This window comes from Ochotona curzoniae, unplaced genomic scaffold, assembly GCF_017591425.1.
Source record: "Ochotona curzoniae isolate NIBS_2020 unplaced genomic scaffold, NIBS_Ocur_1.0 scaffold_4701, whole genome shotgun sequence".
Lineage (NCBI taxonomy): Eukaryota > Metazoa > Chordata > Mammalia > Lagomorpha > Ochotonidae > Ochotona > Ochotona curzoniae.
In genome coordinates, this window is record NW_024467122.1 from 39,292,628 (window position 1) to 39,310,841 (window position 18,214).

The window sequence follows — 18,214 nt, forward strand, 5'->3', positions numbered from 1 at the left end:
TTAGGGCCACTCCTTTTCTGCCCCTTTCAGCGCCGGCTCAGGACACGTCCTTGCTGACCCGGAGGGAGGTCGGAACCAAGGACGATGCCAGGACGGGACCTGCGTGTGTGTGTGTGTGTGTGTGTGTGTGTGTGCGCGCGCCTGTGGAAGGGATTTGGTTCTTTCCAGCACGCTCGCCCCAGCCTCGGGGATCCCTGTGGCGCCCTTGGCACTGTCCCTGTGGCTGTTGAGGCTGTGAGTAGCACATGGGAGTTCCCAGGTCACCTCCCAGCTGGCAGCTCTGCAGACACCTCCACCCCCCCACCATCCTTCCCCCAGTATGACGTTCAAGTCCCGGAGACAGGGGAGGCTGGCTGGGGGGGCACCAGGGAGCCCCAGCCTGGCCCAGGCGTCAGGTGGCGGCTCAGTTACCATTCGTCTAAGCATCGCACACGCAGCGGGGGAAGGTTGGGGCGGACAACTGGTTGGTGGAAAGCAAGCCGTTCATCTGCATTTTATTTGCACATCGTTTACAAGTTGTTCATTTCCAACCCTACTCCTTTCACTCCAGGTTCCTCCTTCTCTATTATATCTCTCTCAAATTTCCCAGAGTGCCCCTCCCCGCCCGAGGATGGAGAGGGAATAGTAAATGGGTGGGAAGTTCGTGGTCCCGGCCAAGGCTTGGACCGTGATCTCAGGAGGGAAGCAAGCCTTATGGTGAGCTGGCCAGTTTGAAGCAGAGGTGAGCTAGGCTGGTGGATGAAGGCTGCCCCCAGCGCACTAGGGCACCCAGCCTCCGCAGGTGGTCTGTCTCCTGGTGTTCAAAGGCGCGAAGGGCTGCCTCCGCCCACCACCACGGTCTCCCCGTTGATGTAACTAGCGTCTTCGGAGCACAGGAAGGACACGATACCTCCACATTCCTCCGGGTTGCCCAGCCTGGGGAAAGGAGGAAGTAAGGGAGTAAAAACCTAGTGGCCCAGGCCCCTTCAGGCAATGAAACTCCCTACCTCAATTTCCCCCATTACCAGATGAATTTTCAGGACTGGTAGGCACGCTTCCCATCAAACAGGGTGCGGTGTGAGAAGTTGCTATGATTTAGTGTAACCATCAAGACTGAGCTCAATAAAAACCATCACATGAAATTTAAATAAAATGGAAGTACTATGCTTTTTTTTCCTTCTTTCTAGAGAGCTCAGGACACCAAAATCCAAGGTTGCGTGGATAAAACTGGACAATTACCGAGTATGTCGGAAGGATTTCTTGCACGTGTGTGCTACTCAAGTGTCAGGAATCAGGAGTCTGTGTGACAGTAAACAACATTTAAAATGCTTTCCAGGGTACAGGTTCACAACTTTTTTTTTTCTGTTCCTTAAAGTTGCATTCATTTTGAGAGAATGTACTTGTATACATACAGTATACACAGTTGGTGGAACTGTTAATCTGATGGCCTGATGGCCGCAGAATGCTCTAAAGGTGCCTAGACTAGCTCAGACATAGAGGGCCTGGACTGGTGGTTCATGCTAGAGGCACACTGGCTGCCACCCTGGGGGAGGTTTAACCGAAAGTGAACCAAGCCACAGTACAACAGGAGCTGTGCCTGGTCCTGCTCGGAATGAAGAACAACCTTTGGGAGTGAGGCCCAGCTCACAGGGCAACCTGACTTATCACTATTGCAGAGCAGTGGCTGTATGGGGAAGGACCAGTTGCATTTATCCGGAGGGAACAAGATACAGGAAACAAGAAAAAGTGCCTAGAGGCCAGAGTGGAGAGCAGCAGGAAGGTTAGAGGCCTGGAGCCTGACCACAGGAGGAAGACCACGATTTCTTCTGGCAGGGGGATTGAAGGTTTAGTCAAGGTCTTTATCCTTTCCCTTTCAGCCATACCTTTTTACCCTCATGACCTGTTTGGCTTGTTCCTCCTGGGCTGCGTCCTTCCAGAACTGCAGAAAGAAGGGGAATCTCAGTTGTACTAGGAGGGGCAGCCTGGGAAGCAGGGGGCCTTCTCCCCATCAGTGGACAGAAAAATGGAGGAACTCCCCTCATTCACTTTTCTAGTGCTCGCTGGCCTCCTGTCTCTCCCCACTGGTCTCGACTATCTCATGCCTTTCAGAACCAAGCCAGACATACTGCCGAGTCTGGGTTTTTCAAATTTTCACCCTCTGCTGGCTGGGCAGGGGTATGTGAGCAATCCATCTGTGGATGGTGGGGCACATAAAGGGTTTGGAAGAACCCAGAGAAGGGTGGAGGAGGTTGGGGTGCAGCACTCAGGTGTTGGGCCTCCTCAAGGAAGATGGATGTTCCATTTCCTTTACTGGGTCTCAGTAGGTTGCACTCCTACCCAAACCCTGCCCTCCCGTCCTCGCCCGCCTCTTGCCTTCCTTACAATCTTACTGAAGTTTGTCTTGATGATTCCAGGTGCCAGGCAGTTCACTCTAATGTTCCGGGAAGACAGTTCCATGGCCAAATTCTTGGTGAGACCCAGTAAGGCAGTTTTACTAACGTTATAAGGGCCCAGACCCTGGGGAAGGAAGAGAATGAACTGACTTCTTAGTTTCTATTCTTGATTCTTCTGATTATTCATAAAGGGTTGGGCTCAGGCAGCTATCTCCTATGAGTGGTGGAATGGGGTGGGTGGGTGAGGGAGCAGTCTTGTGGATACTTTCTCAAGTTGGGGTTCATGGGGCACATGGTGTAGTTCCCTTTTGCAGGGGTGGACAGCTGGGAGATGGGGGACAGGATGGAAATGTTCACCAAAGTGGGGGGTCTTACAGTAAATGGACTGAAGGCTGCTATGGAGGCTACAATCACCACGGATCCGCCTCTGGAAAGAGAAGAGAGCTGATCCTCTTCCCAGCAGAAAGCTCTGCCCCCGCCCCCCAGCAAAGCCCGTCTCCCCCGTCAATTCTCTGTACCCTCGTTTCTCCATCTCTGGCACCACCTCCTTGGTCAACAGGGCTGTAGCCTTCACATTAATGTCCAGAATCTGAAAGCAAGGGAAGATGGGGAAATGGCATGAGGCAAAGGCGCTGGAGGACGTGCCCAGGGGGGTCCTGGGAGCTGTGGGAGGGAGAGCTCAGGGACCAGTTACCTTACAAATAAACAATGGGAGGATCAGGCACAAGGCTCTCGCTAAGCTTGCCCAGTGAAGGCAGGGACGCATTAGGCTCAGGTGGGAAGGAACCGAGTCTTCCCTAAGCAGTCAAGAGTGACTCAGACCCAAATGAGCCTAAATTCTCAGGACTGCCTTAAATTTGTGTGGAATTTTCTCTGTTTCTCCAAAAGCACATAGGAGCCTGCAACTGGTCTTAGCGGGAGCTGTGCTAGTCAGGGGTCAAGCGGGCCAGACTTTGAGTACAAGGGGTTCCTGGGCTGAGGGAGCGACATGCTCTTGGCCCCCTGAAAGAGATGCCTGGCCACTTGGAATGCCACTTGGAAGATGGGTCAGGATGAGGCCTCTACTGGAGAAGCTAGGGCGCAGAATACAGTCTTCGCGTTCCTTTTTTTTTTTTTTTTTCCCAGAGTCTTCACTTTGCAAAGCTAAAACAAACATACGACTGCAGTGACACTGCTGGGGATACTGCTGGGATGTCCCTCCTGTGCCGTCGAGCCAACTTCTTATTTTGGAATATTTCAGTTCTACAGAAAAGTTGAAATAGTGGACAGCCTTTAGCTTCACTGAGATACACTCCCATTTTGTCTCCATGGATCTAGAGAGTTTTCTTTTCAGCATGCAATTCCCACAAGTCAGCAGATGCCCTTGCACAATCCCAATCCATGATCATGGGTCAACAAGTCGGCGCTGATGAACTAACCTGACCTATTATACTGTCCCAGATAAAATTTCCCTAATTGCCCTCCTAATTTTCATTGTTTCAAACCAAAAAATTCAGGGTACTATGGAGGTTCAATGATGGCATTTAGATTTTATGTGCTGTGGTATTTTTTAAAAAAGTGAACTGAAAAGGCAGAGTTGGCTTAGAACTGATGTGCACATGGTCTCTTTCTTCAGAGTATTCCTTCAAATGGCCTTGAAGGCCTGGCATGGTAGTCTAGTGGCTAAATCCTTGCTTTGCCTGCGCCAGTGTCCCAAGATGGGAAATGGTTCATGCCTTGGTTGCTCCACTTGCCATCCAGCTCCCTGCTTGTGGTCTGGGAGAGCAGTAGACGACAGCCTAGTGCCTTATTACCCTGTACCTGTGTGGGAGACTCGGAGAAGCTCCTGGTTTTGGATCAGCTCAGTTCTGGCTTTTCCAGCGACTTGGGGAGTGAACCAGTGGATAGAGGATCTTTCTGTCTTTACTAATCTCTGTAAACCTACCTTTTCAATGAAAACAAATAAGTCTTTTAAAAACAAAAACAAATGAACAAAAGCAAAAAACTGGGCCTTGACAACTCTCAGAACCAGAACTGCCTTCCTGAAGAGCCGTTGGCACTTTAGTCCTGACGCATGCGGAACACTGATCAACAAAGGGGAATTTAGCATCCATGAACTTGAGTGATGAGAAATTAACTATTGATATCAGGGTAAAAAGCAAAACCATGGGAGATCATCAAAAATTCACCATTTCCAAATCATATGGGAACATGAGCCTTCGTAAATAAAGACAAATATTTTAATTACCACTTAATAGCAAAAAGAGGTGTGTAATATCATGTAATTGTACACTTGCACACAGAAACCAGTATTTCAGCATTTGGATTTCGACATCTTGGATCTCAGGACATTACGGCTTTCTCATAAAGCCTATGTGCTATTCACAAAGCTGTAATTTTGGTTATTTCACCACAGGTGGTTTTACTCAACCAGCAGCTTTCAGTGTTTTCCAACTTAAGCAGTCTTTTTTTTTTTTTTTTGGCAGCTTGTGAACGGGATGAGTGGGTGTGTAAGTTTAACTGTATTGGTTATTGGCATATTAGCTACCCTGCCTCTACTGGATATAAACCAAGAAGAGTGCATTGAGGGAGTAGGAAGCAGAAGGTAAGTGTGAAGAGCAAATGGAAGACAGAACTGGGAGTGAAAGGAAGGAAAGAGAAGGGCAGAGGAAGCCAGCCCCCACCTGCCCTTGATCAGGTGCGCTCCAGGTGTTCAGCACGTGGCACTGAACATGTGGTTTGACAGCTGCATCCTAAGAGCAGCCTGAGTGCTGAACACCTTCTGAGGCCTGCTCCCTGCTATCCTGAGTCCCCTCTCACCTTGTCCCATATTTCCTCAGTGACATCCATCAGGTTTCCAAAGAAAGGGTTGACGGCAGCGTTGGATACCAGGATATCAACACCTCCGTGGCGGTTCACAGCCTGGTGGGAGGAGTAAGATCAGAGTAAGCCCTACAGGAGAGTGAGGAAGGAGCATGGCGCAATGCTGATAAAGCAACAGTCGCCAAGGTGACAGGCACTTCTTGAAACGCGTTCTCTCCTGAGCTACCCTGAGCTCTGAGTTGACCACCTCATGTCGTCTGATTTCTTTCTGTCTTTTCTTCCTGCTTTCTCTTCTTCAAAGGCTGTTGCTGAGTCCTTTTGCTCCTTTCTTTATACTTTCCCTTTTGGAGAGCTCCTTCAAGTTCACAGCTTTAACTCTCACTTCAACATCTATTTTGAGACCCTCTTCCTTTTCACATCGACTCCCAGCTCCAGTTTCCAAGTCCTGCTTGTCTGGTTCTCCTTGAATGTGTGGTCACGGGGTCAAAGTCAACCTGTCCATGCTTTCGAATGGATGGCCCTTTAAGCTTGGCTGGCCTGATGTCCTCACAGTTGGGGAGAGGCACCCGAGGGGCAAGAGAAGTTGACCTTTTAAGGTCATATTTGCAGAGCTCACAAATGACTAAGAACAGGCCTGCTCATCTGGTGTTTGGGAGAGCCGAATAAATCGGTTCAGGGCTAGAGGCTAGTCAGTGGGGGCAGAACAGGTCAGCTTCCTGCTTTGTAGCACAGAGCTGATGCAAAGAGTCCTCTGAAGGTGAGTTGGAGTGTTATGAAACTGGCTGCCCAGGAGACCCATGATGGGAAGATGCCAACCTAGGTTTTAAGAGCAATTCCACATTCAGTTACTTCTCTTTTCTTTTTCTCTCCCTCTCTTCCCTGCTTGCACAGAAGGTTCAAGGCAGAAACCTTGAACTGGGAAAACAGAAACTGTGGAAGCCAGGGCTACATTTCACCTCTGTCGTAAGTTGTAAGTAGTTGGGGGAAGTAACATGTTAGAGTAATGAATGGCACAGCGGAATCTGCTACGGAGGGTTTTCCATCCTAAGCTAACCTGAAATCAGACTTGGAATTTACCCCAAACTGGCAATTTTGATGCCCTGGGCTCTGGCACTAAATGGACCCTCCGTCTACTGTATTCTGCGTTTCAGATGTGGTGCACAGAGGGGTGGCATCAGCCACGAGTACCATCTGCCAGCTTCCCGTCTTAGTGCGTTATTCTTGCCAATGAGGTGCTAAGCGAGGTTGATTCTTCACGGCTGAAGGATTGTGGAGGCTGCCAACATGTAAGCTGCATGACATGGACAGTCACCTGGCCCTCCTAACAGCAGTGTTAGCACCTTCTCACGCCCTCTGAAGTTTGCTGTCCTGGTGCAGAGTCCCATCTCCTGCATGGGCTCTGTTTAAGCCTGGCCTAGGAGGATGACCTTGACGTGAGGGAAGTACAGAAGAAGTCAGAAGTGATGGGTGCTGTGTACGTTTCAAATATGTTTGTTTGGGATGGGGACAAGGCAGCAGGTTGCACCACAGTCAGCTGCATAACTTCTTGCCCCTGCTACAGACTCACCTGCCCTCTGCCTGTCTTTTTTTTTTTTTTTTGGCACACAGAGGCAAAAAAAGCTGACAAAGAATCATGAAGGATGATTTAGAGAGGCACCTATTAACACCCAGGTGTCATAGGTACGTTATTATTTTTTTTTATATAAAAAATTTGAGAGGGAGAGAGAGAGGGTGAGAATTAGAGAGCTAAGAGAGCTAGTCCATGCCCTAGTTCATTCCCCAATGCCAGCGACTGGATGGAGCTGGAGCCTGGAAACTCAATCCAGGGCTCCTATGTGAGTGGCAGGAATCCAATGACCCGAGCCATCACCACTGCCTCTCAGGATCTGCATTGGCAGGGAGCTGGAGCTGGGGACAGAGCTGGAGATGAACCTAGGCTCTCTGGTGCCATGTGGGATATGGGTGAAGAATAGTTATGAGTTGTTTGCCTCTCATTTTTCTTTTTGGGGAGAGTGGAGATAAAATGGAAAGGTGGTTCATCTGGCTTCTACTGACCAGTTGTTGAGAAGCTTTGTAGTGGGGAGGAAGAGGCTGCTGGGTAATGACTGTTCAAGGGCAGCAGCCTTCCTCATTGCAGGGAATACTGCAGGCAAGAGGTAGGGTACATGGGGACTAGCTGTCGAGTATCCCATCACTCTGCATGCCAATACGGGTCCTGCAGACTGCCCATCTGTCAGCCATTTTGGCTTACACTCCTACTTCTGGTTTCTTGATGTGAGGTTTAGGGAAGTCTTGCTGGTTCCCATTAGTGCCTCTTGGGCACATCTTTGTGTCCTAGCATCACCATTCTATACGTGACAACAGCTTCCTCACAAATGCCCTGACCTGGGAGTCTTCTCTATCATTCCAGAACCACTTCCATTTTGCTCCAAACCTCCCAAGGGGGTAGCATCAGGCATCACAGTGAAGTTCCCACAGAGGATGCAAAAATCCTGTCTCGGGTCCTAGCTCCCTTGCTCTCGATTCAGGTGTGTGTTAATGGGGTCTCTGGCTGGCAGCTCAAGGACTTGGGTCCTTATCATCCAGGTGAAAGACTGAGAAGGAGCTCTTGTTTCCTGGCTTCAGCCTAGCCCAGTTCTGCCTGCTTGCAGGAATTTGGGGGAGTGAACCAGCAGATGTAAGATCTCTCATTCTTTTTTTTTTTTTCTCTCCCTGCCTTTCAAAACAAAAACAAAAACAAAATAAAATAAAACAAACAAACAAATAAACAAAAACCCCTCAAAACAAAACCCAAGACCTCAAAGTTCTTCTCACATGGTTTCTTATTTCTTACAAGGATGTCTCGGCTCCTGTGGGAGGTGAAGAGGCTGCTGTTTCCCATGGTGTTCATGCAGCCTCTTCTTCAAAGCTTATCCAGATGATTTCTGCCAATCTCCTACTTCATTAGCACAACTTCATACTTCCCACTCAGGTAGAGTCTCCCTTGTATGTTAGGGGATAAAATGTGTCCTGAGCCTTCAGGGAACAGGGGCCTCTTTGGCTGGATCTTGCATATTTTCTTGTGCAACCAGAAGGCTGGTGCTAAGTGCTAGCTCAGACTCTGGCATAGGCATTGCCTTTGAGACCAATGTCCAGATGGGTACCTGAGCCCTGATGCTATCCTGTGGGGAGGGATGGGTGGGGAGTGCAGGAAGTGCTGATCGTCAGTGGGCAACCAGCATAAGAAGGGAATATAGCAGCCCTGGCTTGAGTCACAGCTCTTTCCTTACTGGCTACAGGACCTTGGGCAGTGGCTCCAGGTGCCTGAGCCAGCCTCTCTATGAGAACAGGAAGAATAAGGTTGCCCTTGCGTGGGTTGCTGCCAGGGTTAGAGAGCAGCTGTGTAAGGCTGTACACACAGTAGGTGATTCATACATGAGTGGTAAGTTCTCAGGGGCTGTGTAAGCTGAAGAATGGGGGATATATTTTGTTAGCTCATGGAGGTTAACACCTACATTAAAAATTTTTTCTTATCCAGTTAGATTGGAAGTTACTGGAAAATACCAGTACCAGCTGTGTATTTTTTGAGGGGATAATCCAAGGGATGTAGGATGAAATATGAGAGTGCTTTTGGGGTCTCAGCGTGGGCTGGGATGATTCTGACTTGAGGATAGTGATGGAAGAGCAAGGCGTGCAGTAGAAATGTGCTGGTGGGCTGGTTGGAGACTTGGAATGCACCAGATGCTTTACCCAGCAGTGCTGCACTGGATTCAGGAAAGCGACGAAAAAGGCTCAGGCTGGCTCCCTTCTGCTGCCTCCTGGCTCTATGCCAATACCCTGGTGCTTACCGTGGCCACCAGCCGCTTCCGGTCCTCTGCCTTCCCCACGTGGCACACAGTGCCTGACACGCTGAGCCCCTCCTGCTTCAGCGCAGCCACGGTCCTGTCCACGTTCTGCTGCTTCCGACTGCTGATGACCACGTGGGCCCCATCCTGGGCTAGACGCCGGGCAATGGCCAAGCCGATCCTGCGGGCGGAGGGGGACAAGAACCCAAGGCTGTGATAGCCTGCCGGAGAGCCTGGCGACAGCAGGTGGCTTCCCAGGCTTGCGTTCCAGCTCTCTGGAACACAGCACCGCCCTGTGTGTCTCTCAGATGTGAAGAAGGCTCAGTAACACAGCCTTCTGCATGCTGGCTTGGCTTGTGATGTGTGACCTTGGCCTTCAGCCTCAGGCGCCACCTGCACAGGCCTGCACTGAGCTTGTAGCAAAAGCAGCAGCAGCAGGAAATGTCATGGTCTACGGGCCTCCCTTGCTCCAAACATCTCCCTTGCTGGTCTACAATATTCTCCAGGTCCTAAAGTCAGTAATGTCGCCTGGTGCCTGTGAACCAGGAAGGAAATGACTGTCTTGCCCTGGGAGCACATTTTGTAATTGTTGCTCATGAGCCTGGGACATACACTTGTGTCTTCCTTCTGGCGGTGTCCCGTGGCTTGGGCACATCGGATGGACAAGACCCAAGGGTGAGACCCTGGCTGGACCGGGTAGGCCACGATGTGCTGAGCCAAACCAGTCTGCTGCCTGGTGAACCCAGGCAGGACAAGGGATTTTTGAACTCTGGCCTGTCTCGGGTTTCTGGTCTTCCCAGCCTCTAGATGGGGCTGTGAGTCGGGGCACGCCAAAGCACCCGACACTGGACGGGGAAACAGGGAAGCAGCGGGGCAGCAGTGACACAAGGACAGACCCTCAGGGACCAGAGGGGATAGGGAGACGCTTCAGGCCAACCACGTGGTTTCTCTTTCCACTTCCAGGGCCGAACGTGGGCCACGAGTGAGGCCTGAGGGGGCAGGGATTGAGAGGTCAGTCTCTATTTCCAGCCAGCGAGGGCCCCAGAGACGCCGGCCCGGGCACTCACCCGTCGGTGGAGGCCGTTACGATGGCCACCTTATTCGCCAGTGTGTTCCGAAGGGTCGCCCCGGAGCTGGCCATCCGCACTGACTTCCACGTCCGGGCGCAGCCACTCAGCAACACCTGCGCCTTCTGCATGGCAAAGCTCGGCAGGGCTGGACTTTGCTGCACTTCGCCCGGGGGACAAGGGGCAGGGCGGGGGGCGGCTCGCCTGGCGATTTGGCCGGCCGCCCCAGCCGTCGGCGCCCCCTGCCGGCGCCCAGCCGCCGCGTCTCGCAACCCAACAGGAGGATGGCGGTGCCCAGGCTCATCCTCCTGCTGCAGGCACCCGCGGAACGTCCCGCGCCCCAGCTCCTCCTTGCATATTCTCTTGTCTACGCCTCTTTGGGGGGGATGGTGCGTCTGGGGCTGTGAGTGCTCACGGTTGTGAGGGCAGAGGAGTCTGGGAGAGGAAAGTGATGGGAAGTACCTGGCTTAGACCTGGCACTGGCCTTCCCTCTGGCTTAAGATCTTTTCCGACTTTAAACCCCCTGGAGGGTAGATTCTGGTCACCATGGTAACCACTGCCACTGTGCAGGGTTAGAGATCTTGGTTGAGCAGGTGTCTTAGACCCTGGACCCCGGGGCAAAGAGGCAGCCAGGAGGCTAGAGGGTCCCTCACCCTGGGGTGGAAAGACAGAAGCCCAAGGGGTACCCATGTTCTCATTGATGTCTGTATTCCCCCAGGTCTTAGCCACTAACCTGGTTCAATAAATATTTGTTGAATGCAAAAGTGCTTTATGAACTGTAAACTAAATGTGCAGTAATTATTGCCACCATCTAGTAATTATTATTATTATTATTTTTGTTGCTACAGGCCTGACTTTTCATCTGTGAGCTGAGGATGTGGAATAGATGATGAATAAAGTCCTTACCGCTTATAAATTCTATCTCCAGACTTCAGCTTCCATGTCTGCCAAGTGGGCTGAAATGATCTCCCTCCTGGGTTCCTGGGAGGAAGAATAGCTCTGGATGGCTTTATGGTGCATCATAGAATGGCCCCAGCAGACCCAAGTGTGAGTGTTTGAATTGGTTTAACCCAGGAGCCTTCAGACACCAGACTGAGACGCATGGCTGGGCCATGGCACCCTCTTCGCAGGTTCCAGGCAAAGTGAGTAATCTGAAGAGTATAGCGAGTTTCACAGAGCTGAGCTTGTTTCACTTAACCAATAGTATTTTATTCTGGAATGTGTTTTTGTTCTTTCTCTCTCTTGTTAGCCTTTTATTTTTTTCCTGAGAAAAGAGGATGAAAAGCAGATGGATAAGCTTAGAGGAGTGTTGTTTGTTGGTGAAAATCACCAGTTGTCAGAGGAGATAGAGAATCCCGGTCTGTGAAAGCCAGGGCTAGAGGCGACTGTTTCATAGAATTCGCACCTGCTAAAGGCTCACTGATTATGTGTGTGGGCCGGCAGAATGGCAGGGAGTGGAGTTCATTTAGAAGGGGGGTGGTGTGGCCAGCAAGTGGTGTACTAGGCAGACCCTGTATCCAGAGTTTACTCCTCGACTGAGAACTTGCAGTTGGAGGACTCAGCACATCCTGATGAGATCAGAGAGCTGAAGTCTCATTTTTTTCCCCTTGTCCAGGGAAAACTGACTCTGACGGGTGCCCCTCAGTCTGAGCCTCATGAATTATTGACCGAGCTGGAGGGCTCCATGCTCCTCTTCCTCCTCCCCTATCACAAGCTAATGCACGCTGGGAACCCTTCCCGGCCACTCCGTCTCCAGTGGTGCATAGAGCCGTGGGAGGGTGTGCAGGGGGAGTCGCAGCAGGAGGTCCTCAGGGCTTGGGGTCATAGGACGGTCCTACTGGGTAGGTTTTGACCTCGCCTCACTCCCCCTTCTTCCCTCCTTGCCCTTTTAGGGAAACACAAGTCAGGCCCAGGGGCTGAAGTTGGCAGGAGGGGAAAGGAGACCATGCTTCAAAGGCCAACGAATTATGGCATAAAACTCTTTATCTGGACAGGGTTTGTGCCTGATCTACCACACTGCTTCTTTGGGGAGAGTATGGGGAACATTATGGAGGGACTCCAGCAATGGAAAAAGGGCAGAAGGAAGGCAAGAGCTCTGAAAGTTCCTATCTCAGGTTCCTCATCAAGCTGGCTTGTTGGAGATGGGAATGGGAAATCTTTAAGGAAAATGCATGTGTGCGTGGGTGTATCTTTTTGCAATGGGAACGTCAGTAGGCAATGAGGTTGTTTTTGTATGGAGGTGGTGCCATCTGCCTCTCGTGAGGAAATGCCTTTGTGAATTTAGGGGCTCTACTTCCATCTTCTGTAATAGCTGACTGGGGTGGCATTTACCTGGGATGGCATCTCAGTCCTATGTTTTGCATTCACTGTCCTAGACTGGTCATTGGATCCTGCATTCATGGACACAGGTCAGGCTGGAACAGTGAGGCAGGCTGGTGTGAGGTTAGGATCAGAGCCAAGTAGAGATAATAGCAAGAAAGTTAATAGGAACCTTGGACTGAGCGCCGACCTTCCAAGTGTTGGCAGGTGTTGGGTGGTGGTTTTTCCTGCTCTTTCTTGGGTGTTTCTGATCTAGTGAGGTGGCCATTTTTCTTTCCCTCTGTGGAATCATGACTCACTGTCAGTATCAGTGTCATTTTGGATGATGTGGTTGGGGTTTTCCTAGAAATTGATTTTCCTAGAAATTCTGAATTAGAATTTTACTTTTAGGGCCAGTGTGTTATTTTTAGTTATTAACATGTCTTTAATTCTCAAAAGTAGCATGTGCTCAGGACTTCACAAGAGGACAGAAAACTGTGAAATGTAGCGAGTAACACCCTTATGCTTATTTTACCTGATCCCTATATAGCTCTTACTCTTTGTATCCTTGTAGGAATTTTCTGTCCACTGGCATGTATTTTTCTCCTAGGAAATCTTTCCCATAAATAGAATGACACTAAACATACAGAGGAACTTCAAAAATTTGTGGAAAATGTAAAAGAAGACATGCATTTTCCTTCTGTGACTCCCTTTTACTGGTCTCCCAATTACTTGCTTCTTCTCTTTCTCTTCTTTTAAAGATTTATTTATTTTGATTGGAAAGGCAGGTTTACACAGAAGAGGTGAGAAGAAAGATCTTCCATTGGGGTCTGGTGCGATAGCCCAATGGCTAAATCCTCACCTGGAATCCCACATAGGTGCTGGTTCGTGTCCCAGCTGCTCCACTTTCATCCAGCTCCATGCTTGTGGCCTGGGAAAGCAGTAGAGGATGACCCACAGCCTTGGAACCCTGCATCCGTGTGGGAGACCCAGAAGAAGTTTCTGGCTCCTGATTTCGGGTCACCTCAGCTCTGGCCATTGTGGCCACTTGGAAAGTGAAGCAGTAGATGGAAGCTCTTCCTTTCTGTCTCTCCTTCTATTTGTATATCTGCCTTTTCAATCAAAGTAAAATAATAAAAAAAAAAGACTTTTTAAAAGAAGCATCTTCAGTTTATTGGTTCACTCTCTAAGTAGCCGTAATGAGTTGATTCCAAGCCAGGAGCAAGGATGCTCCTCTGAGTCTCGCACATGGGTACAGTGGCCTTAGGACTTGAGCCATCCTCCACTGCTTTCCCAGATCATAAGCAGGGAGCTGGATCAGAAGTGGTGCAAGCAAGACTTGAACCAGTATCCAGATGGGGTGCCATGGGCAGAAGCATGGCTTGCTATATCATGGTACTAGTCTTGTCTTTTTTAAAGTTATTTTTTAAAGGCTGAGAGAGAGGGAGGGAAAGAGAGAGAGAAGAGAGATCAGATTCTTCCATGCACTGGTTCACTCTCAAAAATGCCTGCCACTTAAGGGATTGGACCAGGTCAGAGCAAAGAACCTGGAATGCCATCTGAATCTCCCATGTGGATGTCAGGGAGCCAAGCACTAAAGCTATCACCTGCTGACTCCCAGGGTGCTCATTAACAGAAAGCTGGATTGGAAATGGAGTGGGGACTGAACCCATGTATTCTGATGTGGGGTGTGGGTGTTGTAAGCATCATCTTAACCTTTTAAATTTTATTAACTACCACATCCATATTAACTACCACATCTACCCCTTACATACTTCTTTCTTTTCCCTTTCCTTCCATCTTTCTTGCTTTCACTTAAAAAAAAGAAAAGACTTATTTTTATTGGAGAGGCAGATTTACAGAGAGGAGAGAAAGATCCTCTGTCTGCTGGTTTACTCCCCAAGTGGCTGAAACGGCTGGAACCAAGCTGAGTTGATCCAAAACCAATAGTCAGGATCCAGGAACCAGAAACCTCGTATGTATCTCCCACATGAATGCTGGGTCCCAAAGCTTTGGGCCATCCTCCACTGCTTTCCCAGACCAAAAGCAAGGAGCTGGAAGGGAAGTGGAGCAGCTAGGACATGAACCGATGCCCATTTGGGATCCTGGTGCTTACAAGGTGAGGATTTAGCCACTGAACCATTATGTTGGACTCTCTTGATTTACTTCTTAAAACATCTTCTGGCATAGTGTCCTGAATGATGTGTAATTGATCTACTTTATTATTACTCTTTTAAAAATAAATGTTAAGACTCTATTGTGTGTGGATATGTCACAGTTTACTTAGCCAATGTCCAATTGGGAACCACTTAAGCAGCTTCTAGTGCTCCTCTATTTCTAATAACACTATTGTAAATAGCCTTGGCTGGACATGTGCTTGTGTTTGGTGCAAATACTTTTGTATCTTGTGTCAAAAGTGGATGGCTATGGCCAAATTGCCTTTAGAGACATCTGACTAGTTTGGTGGATTTGCTCTTCTGAACAGAGTTTATCTGCTGACCTGCCATTTTGCAGAGGTAGCTGGACTGACCTAAGCTTTGGTTGCTGGCTGAAGCTCACTGAATGATGGCAGCACCTCCAGGGTTTCAGGGTGGGGAGCCTATAGTGGTTGGTGGGCCTCGTTCAACTGCAGACTCAAGGCCCAGGAGCATCCTCTTCCACCCTCACTGGTCCAGCCTCCCCAGATGCTAGCATTTTTTTTTTTTTTTAAATAGAAGTCAGCAGTCTGGATGTTAATAGGAACTGTTTGATTTTTAAATGATGGAAACTAATTTACTTTACGAAAGAAAAATCCCCAAACAAAACAGTGAATGGATCTGGAGGTGTCGATTTAAATGTAATGGATTATTAATTTTGTGAGAAATTGCTCCATTTAGAATCTCATAAACTCTATGGTCTAGCTTCGTCAGTGGCTAGTGTCCCATGGTTTCCCTGATTGCCCTATTCTTAGGCAGTTTGGGAACTGTTTAGGAATCATCCATCCAGTGTTGTTTGCTCAGGGCCTTTTTGGGAATGCAGAGTGGCAGCAGGCACAAGAATCATATAAAACAGACACATGGCTTCTCTTTCCTCTCGGGCCCAGGACTCCTGCCTCCTGTTGTGTTTGGCAAGGAATGTGGGTTGGAGGATTTTTAATTCCCAAATCGTGAGTGGTCTCAGCGCTCTCAGGGCACCTGTGGGAACTCCACCCTTGACACTTCTGTGGTGTCTGTATAGGGGCTGAGATGTGGGCATCTGAGTGGTGATGAGAAGGGGGACGGCCACGGGCCCCCAGATGTGTCATCCCTTATTCTGTACAGTACTGTTGCACCAAGACAGTCACTGAAGATTGGGCAGGGGACACAAATTACCATATCCAGGGACATAGTTACCCAGTGGAGTGCAGGGTACAACTTCCAGATAGCTGGATAGCTGGGTCCCTTAGGGGTCTTGTTTTCTAGATGGTGTGTTGTCATTCTCCCAACCCCCACCATGGAGATGCAGATTGCTGGTTAGGTCCTCCTTCTAGGCCCACTTGGAAAGTCTACCTGGCTATTAACTCCTTCAACTACTCTTTAGCTTTTGAGCAGGGCTGGGGGTCAATGCAGCCTTCTCAGGATGGCTTGGACCAGTTGCTGTGCTGTGAGGATGTACAGGGACCCCGCCATTTTGTCTAATGCAGGCTCCCCTGAAGGTTGCCTGTACTTTGCAGTCCCTGTTTCAGCTGGTGTTTGTCAGACCTGCTGTTGCTTCCTGCTTCTGAATCCTGCCTCCTCTCCTTGCCCTTGTCTTCCCTGGTCTTCAAACCCTTTGCATTCCTAATTGCCACCTAGTGTCTGCTGGACTCTGCCCTCTTGGGAACACTCTGTCCATTCAGAGTCTTTAGAATAATAGAGCCTCCCTCAACCCTAAGAACACAGGATGTTCTCCCTGAGGCTCTGTGCTATCCCTGAGGCAGGGCATCAGGGCACTGTGCCCACGGGCCCTGCCAGTGTCAGTCATCCCAAGAGGGGGCGACCTTAGTAGACAATTGCAGGTTGGTCATAATAGTCCTAGGGTGACACACTGGTTCAAGTTGAGTTCTGGAGCTTCCTGAGTGACTTTGTTTTTTTTTAATGTGAAAATGAGATTCCTGCCTGTCTCGTCCCACCCCTCACCCCACCCCCCCAGGCAGAGAGCTTGTCGATCCGTAGGTTCAAATGGCCGCAGCAGCCAGGCAGGGCCGGGTCAAGCTGAAGCTAGGAGCCCAGGACTCTATCCAGGTCTTGATCATAGGTAGCAGAAACTCAACTGTTCAAGCCACCTGCTGCTGCTGCTGCTGACAGTGGTAGTGGCAGGGTATGCAGAAGGGCACAGCCGCCTGCTTTAGAGAGTGATTTCTTTGTGGGGCCAGATCAGATTCTAGGTGGAGCTGTCATCTTTTATAATCTCAACAAAGGAAGCCAGAGCAGGTGAAGAATTTATTATCCTCCCCCCAGCAAGCCCTGAGGAGCAGTGAGGGGACCAGCTGGCTTGTCCTTTAGGTTCCACATGCTTTGTGGCTTCGGGGATTGTCCTTAACCTTTTGATGGTCCCTGAAGAGACCACACACACTGCACTGTGATTAGGAGAAAAAAGAGACCTTTTTATGGGTCGAAAACTTTCAAATTCTTCTTTTATAGTTACTTTGAAAATGTATTTTTTAAAAAGGATTATTTTATTTAACTTAAAAGAGAGAGATCCTCTATTAGTTGGTTCATACCCCCAAATGGCTGAAAATGGACTGTTGTGAAGCCAGGAGCTTCCTCTGATTGTCCCAGATGCATGCAGCAGTGCAAGCACATGGGGTGTCTTCTGTTGCCTTCCCAGATACATTAGCAGGGAGCTGGATTGGAAGTGGGACAGCCTGGATTTGAACCAGTAGCTGTATGGGATACTGGCACTGTAAGTGTTGGCTTAACTTGATATACCCCAGTGTTGTCCCCAATACTGGGAAATTAACATGGATACAGCACAGTTAATTATACTATAGGTTTTATTCATCTTTAATCTTTTTTTTTAAAGATTTATTTTTATTATTTTTTTATTGGAAAGGCGGATATACAGAGAGGAGAGACAGAGAGGAAGATCTTCCGTCCAATGATTCACTCCCCAAGTGAGCGCAATGGCCGATGCTATGCCAATCCGAAGCCAGGAGCCTCTTCCGGGTCTTCCACGTGGGTGCAGAGTCCCAAAGTTTTGGGCCGTCCTCGACTGTTTTTCCGGGCCACAGGCAGGGAGCTGGAAGGGAAGCGGGGCTGCGGGATTAGAACCGCCCACCGGGCGTGCAAGGTGAGGACCTTAACCACTTGCGCCACTGCGCCGGGCCCATTCATCTTTAATCTTTTAAAAAAAGAATTATTTTATTGGAAAGTCAGATATACAGAGAGGAGGAGAGACAGACAGCAAGAGATTCTGTCCGTTGGATCACTTCCCAAGTGGTCACAATAGCTAGGGCTGAGCCAATCCAAAGCTAGGAGCCCAGAGCCTCCTCCAGGTCTCCCAAGGCTTTGGGCCATCCTCTACTGCTGTCACAGGCCACAAACAGGGAACTGGATGGGATACGGAGCTTCTGGATTTAGAACCAGTGCCCATATGGGATTCCGGTGCGAGCAGGGTGAGGATTTTAGCTGATAGGCTACTGTGCTGGGCCCTCATTTTTTTTTTAACACACTCGTGTGTGTGTTTGTGTGTGTGTGTGTTTCTTAATTTGTTTGTGTATCTTGGGCATCTTTGAATAGGAGGCCTTATGGATTTATTCCAACTTTACTTCTTCATTCACTATTGGAATGTTCCATCATTCTCTATCAAAGTCCACTTCTACTTTTATCTGATACATATGATGTTGCAAGAA

The 18,214-nt window shown here is 49.3% G+C and overlaps 1 protein-coding gene and 1 long non-coding RNA gene across 6 annotated transcripts in view; one reads left to right on the forward strand and one right to left on the reverse strand.

Moving 5' to 3' along the window:
- Positions 1 to 464: 464 nt before the first annotated feature.
- LOC121149471 (dehydrogenase/reductase SDR family member 4) lies at positions 465 to 10,278 on the reverse strand. 5 transcript variants are annotated; one of them, XM_040970194.1, is made up of 8 exons: positions 10,066 to 10,278; positions 9,002 to 9,179; positions 5,172 to 5,273; positions 2,891 to 2,961; positions 2,748 to 2,799; positions 2,362 to 2,496; positions 1,863 to 1,918; positions 465 to 915 (listed from the first exon to the last, which is right to left on the reverse strand). In XM_040970194.1, the coding sequence occupies exons 1-8, from the start codon at positions 10,194 to 10,196 to the stop codon at positions 801 to 803; spliced, it is 840 nt and encodes a 279-aa protein (XP_040826128.1). In that variant the 5' UTR covers positions 10,197 to 10,278; the 3' UTR covers positions 465 to 800. The 5 variants fall into 5 exon arrangements, with proteins under 5 accessions (XP_040826128.1, XP_040826129.1, XP_040826130.1 ...); XM_040970195.1 differs by lacking the exon at positions 5,172 to 5,273; XM_040970196.1 differs by lacking the exons at positions 2,362 to 2,496; positions 5,172 to 5,273.
- The window catches only part of LOC121149474, a 48,851-nt gene continuing 40,473 nt past the window's right edge, over positions 9,837 to 18,214 (forward strand). Inside the window, exons 1-2 of the long non-coding RNA XR_005882661.1 lie at positions 9,837 to 10,009; positions 10,914 to 11,207. This is a non-coding gene — a long non-coding RNA (uncharacterized LOC121149474). The remainder of the gene's footprint in view (positions 10,010 to 10,913; positions 11,208 to 18,214) is intronic.